Below are 14,589 nucleotides of genomic sequence, written 5' to 3' on the forward strand. Positions count from 1 at the left end.
ATAAGCTATTTCAAAGCTTCATAATATGACTTAAGAAGGAAAGGTTGGAGAGCTGCACATTCTTGTTGCCCCTTTTCAAATATCGTCAGATGTTAACATGTTTTCATAGAATATCAGTTTAATAAAGCAAGTCAACTGTAAGAATAATAGAAATAATATTTTTGCCATGAGACTCAGTAGAACTTTATTTTCAGTAAAGCAGGATGTAGACAGTTCTCCCAATTTGAGTGTCATGTAAAGGTTTCTCTTTCTGTGTTTTTTCTTGTTTCTGTTTATAGCAATTAACAAATGTTGAATAGTTTCTTAACATTGATCATAAAGAACAAGTTTCAGTTCACTGTGCAATTACACTTTCAGTTATGCAGCTATCTTATTTCTTCAGCAGGCCTTGCAGATCAGCTGACACCTCAGGTACTAAGTATTCAATTTCCTCATGGTAGACAGCTGAAATTTGAACATTACTTAAAACACACACCTCACAATGTTTGTTTTCTCCCTGCTTGGGCTTTTACATCAATCCAAAATGTTTTCTTCTACTTCTCTGAGTATTTAACATTTTTTTCATCCTTTAGGATCTGGCTCCCTCTCAGACTCCTTCCTGCTTTCCCAGTTATTCCAGTATTTCTTCTTTTCCTTGAATTTAAATAAAGAAGGAACTTAAAATTTGAGTACTTATTATAATGCTAGGTATTATAAAGCTATTTATGTATTTTATTTCTTTAAAAAGTCTTCACTACATCCTATAGAATAAGGCATCATTATTTTACAGTGAATAAAACTAAGGTTCAGAGAAATAATTGCTCAGAGTAACAAGCTGCTAAAAGATGGGACCAGGATTCAAAACTATTTTATAGCCTGTACCAGTGTTTCTCAAACATTAATGAGCATACAGATCACCTGGGAACCTTGTTAAGATTCATAGGATGATTCTGTAGGAGAGGGGCATCAGAGCCCAGATTTCTAACAAGCTTCCAGGGAATGCTGACGCTTCCTTGAACCAGACTTTGTATAGCAAGAAGCTATGCTATAGAATTTGTTTTCGATTATATACAGTTTTGTATTATTTTCTTTTTCCTGTATGTGTGCTCTATTTCTCTAAATGGAATTTAGTCTTCTTAATGGCAAGGATTCTTTTATAATACCTAAACACCTAGCACTGTGGTTATATGGTGGGAGACCGAAGTAAGAAGGAATGGGTATATGCTAAGTAAATACTTGTTTGATAGATGTGTATTCCCTCAGAAACTTTACTGTATAGAAAAGCAGTGTATTATACAATATCAGAAAGTATTATCTTCTGAATTTAATATTCCTAAAAGGAACCATTAAATCACTGAGTGACAACTTACTCTGCATTATGTCAATCTTAATAATAATTTAGAGAGGTAGATACTTAAGGCCTGGATAAGACTGGTCACACAGCAAGTGGCAGAGCCAAGACTCAGACCTAGGACTTTCTGATACCAACTTTTCTGCTTTTATAAAAGTCTCAAACTGGCCACCCATGAAAAACCTCTTACCCACAGACATATTTTCTTTACCTTATAAAGTGTTTTAAATAAGTTGAAGCCAATGAATAAAAATCAGGAGATTTAATATAAGTAAATGAATTCCATGTTTCTTGTAAAATCTGGAAATCTGACTACATTGGCTCCATGTTCCTGCAAGGCAACAATTAGTTAGAGCTGAGTAGTGACTTTCCTTCTAGATGAGGCATCACAGAACTGGCCCATCCAGTCTCTGTGATTTGTTACCTGCGAGGCCCTTTGAAGCATTTCTGTTTGGGATTGTTGCTCTGTACTCTACAGAGTAAGTCCTGTTACAGTTCTAATTCTTATGTTTATTTCATTTTTTACAGAGTCTTTTATCAAGTCTTGTGAAACTGAATAGTTTGACCTTAGCTAGAAATTGCTTCCAGTTATATCCAGTAGGTGGTCCATCTCAGTTTTCCACCATTTATTCTCTCAACATGGAACACAATCGAATCAATAAAATCCCATTTGGAATTTTCTCCAGAGCAAAAGTATTAAGTAAGCTGAATATGAAGGTAAGCTTCTGTTTGTATTGGGGGAAAAAACTGCTGTGACTAGTATTACTTCTACTAATATTTATGGTTTGTTTATCAGTGTGGAGAATGGATACTTGCTTCTTGCTGATGGTTTTGAAACTGATAATGAGGCTAATTCGAGACAATTTGTGTTAGATAACAAATATCTTAGAACCATACATACCGTTAGCAGTTTGTCTTAAAAAAATCGTGAATGTCCAGAAAAGCATAGTTTTAGGGATATTTATTATAGAGCCTTCTGTTTAATTTGTACTGACTTCTTGGTATTAATAGGGATTTCATTTCTTTAAAGTATTATATCAGTGGAACACTATGAAGCCATTAAAAGTAATACTTTAGAAGAATATTAAATACCAGTTGAAATATACTCAATTTATTAAATAGGAAGAAGTTAAGCGTATTAGATTCTCTTTGCATACATTGTTTTTAAAAGCTGTTTTTAATGTGTTCAATTACATATTAAATAACTATAGATATTATATGCATACATATGGCCAGTGTTTACCAAAATATAATGTTTATCTTTGAATATCAGAATTATTTATGGGTAGGCACTTCTTTTTCTGTCTTTTTAAACAAGTATAATTGACATTCAACATTATATTAGTTGCAGATGTACAATATAATGATTTGATATTTGTATATATTGTTAAATGATCACCACAGTAAGTCTAGTTAACATCCATCACCATACATAGTTGGAGATTTTTTTTCCTTGTAATGGGAACTTTTAAGATTTGCTCTCAGCAACTTGCAAATATGCAATGCAGTATTATTAACTATAGTCACCTTGCTGTACATTGACTTATTTATTTTATAACTAGAAGTCTATACCTTTTGACTCTCTTCATCTATTTCATCCACTCTCTACCCCCTGCCTCTGGCAACAACCAGTATGTTCTTTGTATCTATGAGCTTGGTTTTTGTGGTTGGTTGTTTGTTTTAGATTACACATATAAGTGAGATCATATGATATTTATCTTTCTTTGTCTGACTTATTTCACTTAGCATAATGCCCTCATCCATGTCCTCACAAGTGAGAGTGGATAGTATTCCATTGTATACACATATTGCATCTTTATCCATTGATTCATTCATGGACACTTAGGTTGTTTCCATATCTTGGCTATTGTAAATAATATTGTAGTGAACGTGAGGATGTGTATTTCTTTTTGAGTTAGTGTTTTCATTTTCTTTGGAAAAATACCTGGGAATGGAATTGCTGTATCGTATGGTAGTTCTATTTTTAATTTTTTTAAGGAACCTCCATACTGTTTTCCATAGTGGCTGACCATTTACATTCTCACCAACAGTGCACAAGGGTTCCTTTTTTTTTCACATTCTCACCAACACTTGTTATTTCTTGTCTTTTTGACAGTAACCATTCTGACAGGTATGAGGTGATATCTCATTGTGGTTTTGACTTGCATTTCCCTGATGATTAGTGATGTTAAGCACATTTTCATGTACCTGTTGACCATCTGTAAGTCTTCTTTGGAAAAATGTCTATGCAGATCCTTTACTCATTTTTAATTGGATTGTTTGGGGCTTTTTAGCTGTTGTATGAGTTCTTATATATTTTGGATGTTAATCCCTTATCAGATATATGATTTGCAAATATTTTCTCCTGATGGGTGATCTTTGGTTTCTTTTTGCTTATTTGTATTCTCTACAGAGAATGAGTGTCACATTTGTAATAAGGAAAAACAATTTTATTGCAAAAGGAGGAAAGAAATGAAAAATGATTTGTCCAGGGGTTTAATTTGTAGCAAATAAACTTTAGCCCAGAGGTAGTAAGTAAATTGGCCATATAACTAATTCATGGCTGAGGTAGGAATCCAGGAAACCTAAATTTCCTGCTTCCAGGTATAGTGTTCTTTATATTATATCGTACTACATCCTTTTGTCTTTGATGAACCATTTCAACATAATTGTGATCCTTTGAACTACAGTCTAAATGTACAGTTTTTAAATTCTATCTATACAGTTTTTAAATTCTATCTATACTTGTTCATAAGCATATGTATCCTTTATAGTAGTTGTTTGGAATTACATAATAAGTAAACTAGTGAGAATTAAAGATAATCTTAAACAAGTATAAAATGTATTATTAACTAGTCTGTATATATGATAGCAGTGGTAATGGCATTTGTTTTGAATGTTCAGTTTGTAATACGAGGCTTAGACAGCAGTCTAGGTGTTCATTTGGTTCAACATTTTTATGGATATGATGTTATTGTAATATGTTAGCTTGGAAAGGCTTGCTGCTTTCAGTGAAATAATAAAACTTTGCATAGAGCTTTCAACTAAATTTTTCTTCAAAATCGTGACAAATGTTTAACAAAAATTTTTCTTGAAAGAAGTCAAAATAATGGTTAACATTTTCTTCTTATATAAACACCCATAGTAAATTTTTTAATGAAAATGCTTTATTATACTATTAACTATCAGTAGTTTGGGCAGAGGTAGATAATAAGTTTAAATGTTAAAATACATAGGTAATAAGTTTAAATATTATAATAAAAGAAAAACTTGGCTTTCAAATGGATGTTTTCTCCTTGGGATTTCGTATGGATGATTTTGTGTAAAATGAGACTGGGTAATTCATGTACATTGCAGAAAAAAATTTAAATACAGATGAACAGAAAGGACATAAAATAAAAAATTCCCACCACTGAGAGGTAACATCACTGTTAACATATTGGCGTATATCATTGATACCCACATGGGACGGAGTGCTGATGGTCCCCTCTCAATACCAATACCCCCAACACACAACAGTGAGGTAAGAGTTGTTTTATTAGCGGATATAAAGAAGCAGGAAAAAAAACTAGTGAATCACTGGTATATATTTCACAGTTTTTTCTGTGTTTAGCTATATCTAATTTTTAAACAAACATAAGATCATATTGTTTCATTGTTTGTTATTATTCAATGGTAAATAGGTTTTTTTTTTATCATCTTATGGATTTTTAAAGGAAAATCATGGATACTTCGAGTTACTGAGCTTGTCTGGTTTCTTTGTGGGCTGTAATTTGATGTTTCTTCTTCCTTTGTGCTCATGAACATCCACGTTTTATTCAGTGATTTCTATACATTATTGTGAAATGGGGAAAACATCATATATATCACCGGGACCTTTGAAATCTCAAGTGTTGGTCTGTATAGTGTATTTTTCCATATCCGTACAGATAATCACATAGGGACAGACTTCAAGTTTAACCTTAAAATAAAAACCTAAAAATTACTGCATGAAAAACTTTGGAGGCTTAGAGGTTTTTTTTTTTCTTTCTATAATTAGACATCAAAAGGAAGTGAATTTGTCTGCTTAATTAAGAATTCTCTTTCTGTAGGGAGGTATATGTGGAGCTTTGTTTTTGTGGTTCTATCTTGAATGCTTCTTTCTGTCTTTGCCAGGACAATCAGCTGACATCACTTCCCCTGGATTTTGGAACTTGGACCAGTATGGTAGAATTGAATTTAGCTACTAATCAGCTCACAAAGATCCCTGAGGATGTGTCTGGTCTGGTTTCTCTTGAAGTGAGTACAAAAGCGCATCTAGAACTCCTTAGTTATCTCACTCATGAAATTTCCAATTAAAATAAACAATTTTTAAGTGGGTAAAGATCACAATTAGAAATGTTAGTGCTCTCTTGGGGGAGGGTGTAGCTCATTGGTGAAGTACATGCTTAGCATGCACAAGGTCCTAGGTTCAATCCCCAGTACCTCCATTAAAATAGATAAATTAATTTAAAAAAAGAAAAAGAAAAATGTTGGTGCTCTCTTAAACATGCAACCCTATTAGAATGAGGTGTTGACTTAATCTGGGCTCAATGCTTTTGAATTACCTTTGCCCACTAAAAGTTGGTAGGTTTGAATGCTATAAAGTATCTCTGAAAGAAAGAGTTTTTTTAAACTTAGCACCTTTTAGAACATTGTTTTTTTTTCTTAACTCTGTTTAAGAATGCTGTACCATTGTCTACCAAAATAATTATGAGTTCTTCAGATTGGCATTCAGAACCCTTTGTTTAATTCTAACCTACTTTTCCATCCTAATTACCCACCTCCTTTGTTTACTAGTTAAATTGGTTATTTTTTGTTGGAAATGTGGGCATATTTCTAGCTCTGTACATTTAGTCTTATTGTTCTCAATATCTAGAACTCTCTTCTCATCCCCTTAAGTTTTTCTTTTAAATTATTTTTCATAATTAAAGATCCATCTTTTTGTCACCTCCTCAGTCAGAAATGATTTCTCCTGCCTCTGAGTCCCTAGAATTTTCATTCTTTTGAAGAAAAAGCTTACTAATAGTAAACAAGTATTTTTTTTAATGTCCTCTGTATCCATGTTTTAAAAAAAAATCTAACTTCTTTAATCTTTTATTATTGTATTTGGTAAGGTAAAATAGTATGGTGTAATAATGTTAAAAGCAGGATCTTTGAAACCAAACAGAAATCAAACAACTCCACTTTTATTTCTCTTTGTGGATTGAACATGCACAGGCTTCAGTTTCCTCACTGTGAAATGGGGATAATAGTATTTTCCTCATAAAATTGTAGTTTGCAATAATAATGCAATAATGATTATTTTGCATTTAGTTTAGTGCCCTGCAAATAATAGTAAACTCAGTAAGTGATAGCTGCTAGTATTATTTTCTTGGTCTTACTGTATATGTTTTATTTCATTATATAGTGGTATAACTTTAAGGGAAATAAGTGGGCATAAAAAATCAGCCAGAACCTGATTTAGATCTTTTCATTCAGCTCTCCTTTCACTATCCCCATTAGCCAGTATTGTTTCCCTACCTAAACCTCTTCCAGTGTAACTTCTCTGAGACTAAGGATTACTATCTTTGACCTTTTTTTATTTTCCTTCTTCAAGATATTGCAGGATGCCTTGCAATGTAATAAATATACCACAAATAACAACTGTAATGGATTGATATTGGGCAGTTTAGAAGTCAGTTGTTATCTCCCTTAAATGGTGATTTGTAAGGAGTTTTGAACAAATAATTGGTTTCCTATTAGATATTTGTAACTATTTAGTATCAAAATACCATTACTATATGAACCTTAGTGTAAGTAGTTAATAACTTTATATTTTTGTAATTTAGTTAAGATTAAATTTTTCCTTTTGCTTTCATTAGTTTTGACTTAATCAAATAAAATGTTTTGTTTCTAGTAACTGGTGATTTTTTTTAAAGAATAATAAGTTTAATGTTTTATGTTACATAATTAAACATTACCCTTAATATTCACTGTTTAGAAAATTAGTGTCACTCAGTAAATTTTAAGTCACACAATGGTATTGTATAATTTTATTTCATGAGCTGCCAAACGTTTATCAGTAATTTCTCTTTAGGTTCTAATATTATCAAACAATCTTCTAAAGAAGCTTCCCCATGGTCTTGGAAACCTTAGGAAGTTAAGAGAATTGGATCTAGAGGAGAACAAATTGGAATCCTTACCAAATGAAATTGCTTATCTTAAAGATTTACAGGTAAAATACTATCTTGATGATTTTATAGATAGATGATTAAAGTTTTGGGACTGCATTCCAAATTGCACATTTCCTCCTGTTCTTGGAGCAGATAGATTTTCCTATTATAGCATTAGGGCTGAATTTTATGTTCATGTAATCTATCTGCTTTTGTCTTCCTAACAAATGGTATTTTTTGAAAGAAAACTATTTAATAATTCTTATCCAATCTAATTTCCCTGTTAATTTATCTTTTTGGTTTAGTAGTTGTATTCTTTTTAAACTTACATCAGTTGTAGGAAATATGTATGTAACTGTCTTTTATTTTGTTAATCTTTTAGAAATTAGTCTTGACAAACAACCAGTTGACCACTCTTCCCAGAGGCATTGGTCACCTTACCAATCTCACACATCTAGGCCTTGGAGAGAACCTACTTACTCATCTTCCTGAGGAAATTGGTATGAACCCTTTGGACACTTGACTCTGTACTAATAAATTGCTTTTGTGTTCAAGTAGTATTTTAGATAAATACGACAAATCTACTGTTTTTGTCAACTTAATCAGGTTATACCAGGCTCAGAATTTTTTTTTTTATAGAGCACCAGTAGTGATTGGTTGGTTGGTTGGTTTTGATTAGGTTTCTTTATGGGGTGTTAGGGTTAATATAGTATTTGAGAATGTTTTAGCATACTTATATTTCAATAGTTTTAACCTGAATTTTGAAGAGTTATTTTATATTTCTTCCAAATTTAAAAATTACACAGGCTTGAATTAAATTAGTCTTATGCCAAAAGAACATTTCATTATGTGGTTTTAAGATTGATATTAATAATTTGATAAATATTAATAGTTGAGTACTTTAGAATTTTTTAAAGTGTTTTCATATCCGTTATTTCATATTACCAACATGAACACCTTGAATTTTTGGCAGTGCTTTACAAAGAGAGTTAATCAATTAAGGTCACATAGTAGTTCTTAAATTAGTAATCCCATGTATTATGTTCTCTCATCTATACCATGCTGTCCCAGAGGCACTATAGATTAGTGGTCAAGAATAGTTTTGGGGCAGGGCAGGGTATAGTTCAGTGGTAGAACACATGCTTAGCATGCACAAGATCCTGGGTTCAATCCTAAATACCTCCACTGGGAAAAAAAAAAAAAAAAGAATGGTTTTGGAGTAAAATAGGTAATTCAAAATCTAGCTCTGCTGCCTACTGGCTTTGGCTCTGTGGCTTTGGATAAGGTACAAAAACTCCCTAAACGTCAAGTTTCCTACCTGTAAAATAAGGGTAATAGTAACCCCTCATAGCAAGGTTGCACTGAATAATAAAATCTTAAATGTAAACAAATCCATTACTTGGTAGCTGTTCTTACTAGTTTTCTATATACCACTATCAAATATTACAAATTTTGACATTTAAAAACTGGAAACATACAAGGCAACTTTACACTTTTATGTCTCTTATATTTATTCAGCTGGCCTCATGCAATTGCTTGAGACATTTGCCTAGAAAGTATGAGTATCCTAAGACAGTCTAAGAAAAAATTTTTAAATTACATAAATTGATTTTGGCTTACTGCCAAGTATGTGATAATTCAGTGAAAGATTTATACAAAGTAACAAAAACCTCTCACATAAGAAATTAATAAGGGGATCATCACATTTTCTCCAACAAGAAAGTGATTCTAGGGACTGACTATATAATAAACTTACCCATGGAATTTTGAAAAAATACACATGGATGCCAAAGTGTTCCAAACAGAATCTCTGGAGATAAGTATATATTTTTTAAAAAATTCCAAGCTTGAAAACTAGCCATAAAGGAAGAGATTCTGGTGGACATCAGGATTCTTTAAATCTTCCCAGTTTATTTGAGTATGAAGCGAAGTTTGAGATCCACAGCTGTAGAGAGTTTTAAAACTAAGAGAAGAGAATAAGAGGAAATGTGTATTTAGTATACATAATGTCCAGGATAGCATCATGCCCAGTTGAACTTTTTAAATAGTAATTAATTTTTTAAAAAATAATGCTTTTTGTTTTAAAACAGGTACACTGGAGAATCTAGAAGAACTGTATTTGAATGACAACCCCAACCTGCATAGCCTTCCCTTTGAGCTGGCTCTTTGCAGCAAACTTTCAATCATGAGTATTGAGAACTGTCCACTCAGTCACCTTCCGCCTCAGATTGTTGCTGGGGGTCCTTCTTTCATCATTCAGTTCCTAAAGATGCAGGGTCCATATCGTGCCATGGTCTGATACAAATCTGCTGGTCCCACACACTGTTCAAAAATAGACTGCCATTAATGTTTCATATCTATATCTGTATCTATTTATGTAGATATTGATATATTTGGCAGATTTATAAAGACTGCATTATGTGTTTCTGCTAATAGAGGAATCATAGCCATTTAGATTTTTAAAATTCTGTACAAAAGGCTTATATAAGTTTTCTTTGCTGAACTTGATGGATGTTTTTATGTTGTGTAATAGGATACGCCAGTTTGCTTAAAACATTTGCCAACAAATTATGAAGTTATTAAACTTAAGGGCCAGAGGTAGTATAGTTAGATATACTTTCTCTTAGCGAAAATAATGGGCAAACAATTTTGTTGCAACTTTTCATACATATTTTCCCCTTACCAATTGTCAGATCTTTATAGTATTGTAGGCCCCAAAGGTAGAATTTTTCTTTAACTTATTTTGAAATTTGAGATTTGAATTTTATATATTGTTTACAGTCAGAGTAAATCACTGGATTTTTTTTTTTTTTGGTTTTGATTTGCTCTGTTTTAATCAGTCAAATTTAGAATTTATATCCTAAAGAATTTGCATCAGCTGATTAAAGTATTGAAAGATATTTGCTTGTTGAAATAACTGGCAAAGTAAAAAGATACAGTCAAAAATTCTAGAATTCCTTTAATTGTGTTTCTCTGATCAATTGCGAAGCAACATATCTGAAGTGAGTCTTTGGGTTGGGGGAAGGTATTGAGACCTTTTTTAGTATAAATATCTTTTCTTAAGTTTAGGGGAACAGAAACTGGTAGTGCAAAGGAATTTTCTTTCCTGAAAGTTGCAGATCCACAAAAACTAACAATAATTTGGCAAAAAAAAAAAAAAAAGAAAAAGATACACATAAACACACATTCTATATATGTATATACAATGCTATATAGATATGTATTTATTATATCATAAACTACGATAGGTAACTTTAAGGATTTCTCCCTAGCCTTGTACAATGAAATGAATGTTTTTCTTTGAACACTGCAATATATGTATGTTTCAAGGTTATTTAACAGTGTACTATGGTTTTATATCTTGACTTGCCTTGTACATCTTTCAGTTCTGGAATATCTGCGTCTAAGCACAATATCTTCACACTGTGCTATATTGCTGCTGAACTAAATGCACTTTTCCCCCACATATGGGGCACTGGCTTCAAACAATTCAGTTCAGTACCATTGATTTCAATCTCATCTTTCCTTTTTTGGTAGTTGTTAATACAGTTATGGAAAAGAGGCACATTGCATAGAAGCCATTGATAGTTCAGTGGAAGTTCTGTAAGATGTGCATGTGCTATTTGATATATTTTATTTTGCTTTACTGCTTTTAAGGCTAGCAGTATTGTAAATGTGTGCCCCTTATACAGTACTCTTACTTTTGATAGTGTCAGTCTAAGTTGATTTAATTATTGAAGAAACTCACAGAGCAAGTGCATTCTAGATATCATCCTAAAAAACACTTCCCATGTAATTAATAACTATTATGTATAATTATGTATTGCTGCTTGTTTTTTTTTTTTCCATTTAGATGGGCATTGTATTTTAAATAAAACCATTTTTAAAGTAAGACTATAATATTCAGAGAGAAGTTTGGAGTGTTGTTTTGCTTTTCCTGGCACTCAAAATCAGGAGTAAGTTTGAAGTTGAACTGGTATTTGTAATTGGCAATTTTTTAAGGAGCAACTAAGAAGTGGAAGGCAGGTAAAGATATAAAACCGTAGAATGCTTAAATGTGCTGTAAAACTATTGTAGATGTCACTGGATTTTACAAAGTAATATCCTTTCTTCTTTTTTTCCATCTACTGTGGCTTTTCAGTTAAAATTTTGTTTATAAAAGGAATTTGTTTATTACAGCTCTACCTAGAGCTTGTGTGTATGTGTGGTTTTTAAAAATCTCATATCCAGGTGTGTTTATATATTAAGATGATGGAACTTGAATTTTAAAGGCCGTAATCTAATGTCTTTTTTTTTTAATGGTTATTGTTTCTTAAAAATGAAAATAGATACTACTTTTTAAACATTTTGGTTCCCCTACCTTCATTTATGTCAGTTTGAACAGAAATGCAAAGTGATCATAATCCTACATGTAGAACATGATGTCAAAGGCAAACCATCTATAGCTGAGGAATTATAATTTTTTTTAAGATGCATAAAACATATGTCATGTGTATGACTGTCACCTTGCAAGGGCTCATGAATTTCATTACTTCTTCTAACACAAAACTAAAATGGACTCTAATTGGAATATCCTTGTGAAATTGGGATATTTAATATTTAAATACTTTGAATACGATAAGGGATATTGTTGAATGACTACATATGAACTAATATTTTTCCTAAAACTGCAGTGGCACTAGTTGCCATGTCCAATAATTGTCCTTTGGGAGAAATTAGGTTTGGTCTCTCCATAAGCCTCAGTAAATAAAAAAAGAATTATGGCATAGAATGTTACATTGTAAAAGCATAGCTCTAAACTTCGCTTTTTGTTAATATATAAAGTAGCAAAATGACAAGACAGTGTCAAACAATCCTTTTTCTGGTAGTTTAATACTTTTAAAATCCCAAGTGATTTTATCATACAGAGAAAAGGGGGAGATGCTAAATAATTTATGGATTTGATGGATACAAATGAAAACAGTAGAAGATAGACGCTCTTAGAGGAGAAAATACACATAAAACATTTATTTGTACTTTTATTAAAAGGTGGGTGATGCAATTGGAATGAGCTCTATAAACGTTGCATATTTCTAATTCATCTCATTGTAAAGACTGAATCATTTAAAATAGATAAACTGTTATACATCACAATTTATCTAGTCTTTCTCTGATAACTTTTGTTACAACTTTTACTTTTCATTCCTGTTATTGCTAAGCCATACGTACATATTGAGTCCAAATTTTAGCTTACAGAATTTGTTCTTGGTTATCAGTAAGAATGGGTCATGGTTAAAGTGTGTAAAGTGGGACACTTTGAAATGGTAAGGGGGCACTATCAGTTGTTATGTTGGGCCAACAGCCATACATCAAAACTGTCTTTGGAAAACCAGGTGGTTACACAGTTACTCTTGAGTGATTAAACATCAGATGAAAGCAAATGATACAATCCAAAATAAGCGAAAGAATAAGTTCCTGACGTTTTTAAATTTAACTAAGATGAATAACTTGTGAAGAAAGGTTTCCTTCTACCTGTATTAGAGAACAAAATCATATAAGGTGGTTTACCACATATCTTTAACTAAAACTTTTCTCTTGCTTTATTCTTTTGGTTAGTTTTAGCCTTTAAGGGCCAGTTTGGGTAACTGGAATACATATGACAATGTTTGGTTATCAAATCTCTGAGAATTCTGATATGCAAGAATTGTGATATTGATTTGGTATCTAAGGGAGAATATCGTTATATTAAGAAAGTATTATGAGAAAGTTGTTTTGTTGTTGAATAGAATGCATTCTAATTCTAAACCTGATAACACTAATTCTAAGGAAACATTTGTGGGTTTATTTTTAACTTTGAAATATAAGTTAAAATATAAATAAGGTTTTAAAAAATATTTTAACTTTTAAAACTGAAGTTGGTCATTAGTACCTTAAAAAAAAAGACTCTCTTTACACACTTGTTATTATTCCCCTGATATCATACATTCTAAATATAAACATTTTTGAATGTAAATACCTGATAGTGATCAAGACTTCCACTGGATAGTGTTTCACATTGGGGACTTTCAGAGTTTGGTAGGAGGGCTAGTGCCCATTATTGAGAGTACTGTGGGCAGGGCTGTCAGGTACAGGTTTTGCAGGTCGTACAGCACACAACCACCACTACGTGTTGGCCGGGGCGCGGGAGGTGTTTCACATCACAGATTTGTATACTTACTGTGACAGTTTTCAGCAGATGGCAGTAAAGTGCCTTGTTCTCATAAAATCAATATATTATGTAAATTTCTGACGAATGGAAGTAAAGAGTCTTGAAGAAGGAGCATTTCACCCCCTCATTTGCACAGTCATACTGTGTAGGGTAGTGGAGAGATTTGATATTCATGCAAATTATTAGATCACCATCCTAACAATCTAGTAACAATGGAATACTATTTGACTAATGTTATAAGCAGCTAATTTGCTATAGATATTACTAAAAAGGAACTTACTCTGAAAATCTACTTAGAGCCTATAGGTGCTTTATCAGTGACCATTATTTTTAGATTTCAATACCTTTTATTATTACTGGTATTACTTATTTGGATAATTTAAACTTACACTGTTCTGATCAGGCTTAATATACAGATAACATTTGCGTTAGTCATCTATACTTTTTTTTTTTTGTAGAAATTCTTTTTCAATAAGTCTAGTTAAACCTGGTGTCCACTGCTAAAGGGAATGTTTCGTGTATGGCTCAAATCATTTATTTTAGTATCTGTCTTTAACAAGAAAGTATATCTAATATATATTTTCACTTATTTGGTTTTTTCTCACCTCAAAACTCATTTTTAACAGTTCTAAAAAAGTTGTCTTGTAATTGCTAAATAAGAATGTAACAAAGTATTTTATGTGGTGAATCGTGTCCTTTGATTGTATTTTAATCTGTACATCAGAAATTGTTTTTAATTAGATACATGATAATTTGCACAGTACAGTTTACAAGACATATGCAGAACACTACACGATATCTGAAAACAGCATTTAACAGTTTTGACTTTTCTCCAGTTAACATCAGGCTTCCACTGCTGTTTAACAGGGTTTGTGCTGTGATGAATACTTAAGCTATTC

At 32.0% G+C, this 14,589-nt stretch overlaps 1 protein-coding gene across 5 annotated transcripts in view; it reads left to right on the plus strand.

Moving 5' to 3' along the window:
- The window catches only part of SHOC2 (SHOC2 leucine rich repeat scaffold protein), an 84,874-nt gene extending 73,181 nt beyond the window's left edge, over positions 1–11,693 (plus strand). For all 5 annotated transcript variants that reach the window (XM_010983267.3, XM_064488403.1, XM_031461743.2 and 2 more), the window contains 5 exons: positions 1,859–2,047; positions 5,486–5,608; positions 7,428–7,565; positions 7,886–8,003; positions 9,594–11,693. In XM_010983267.3, the coding sequence (XP_010981569.1) occupies positions 1,859–2,047; positions 5,486–5,608; positions 7,428–7,565; positions 7,886–8,003; positions 9,594–9,802 (777 nt within the window). In that variant the 3' untranslated portion in view covers positions 9,803–11,693. The remainder of the gene's footprint in view (positions 1–1,858; positions 2,048–5,485; positions 5,609–7,427; positions 7,566–7,885; positions 8,004–9,593) is intronic.
- Positions 11,694–14,589: the final 2,896 nt, after the last annotated feature.

The sequence above is a fragment of the Camelus dromedarius genome, chromosome 8, assembly GCF_036321535.1.
Source record: "Camelus dromedarius isolate mCamDro1 chromosome 8, mCamDro1.pat, whole genome shotgun sequence".
Lineage (NCBI taxonomy): Eukaryota > Metazoa > Chordata > Mammalia > Artiodactyla > Camelidae > Camelus > Camelus dromedarius.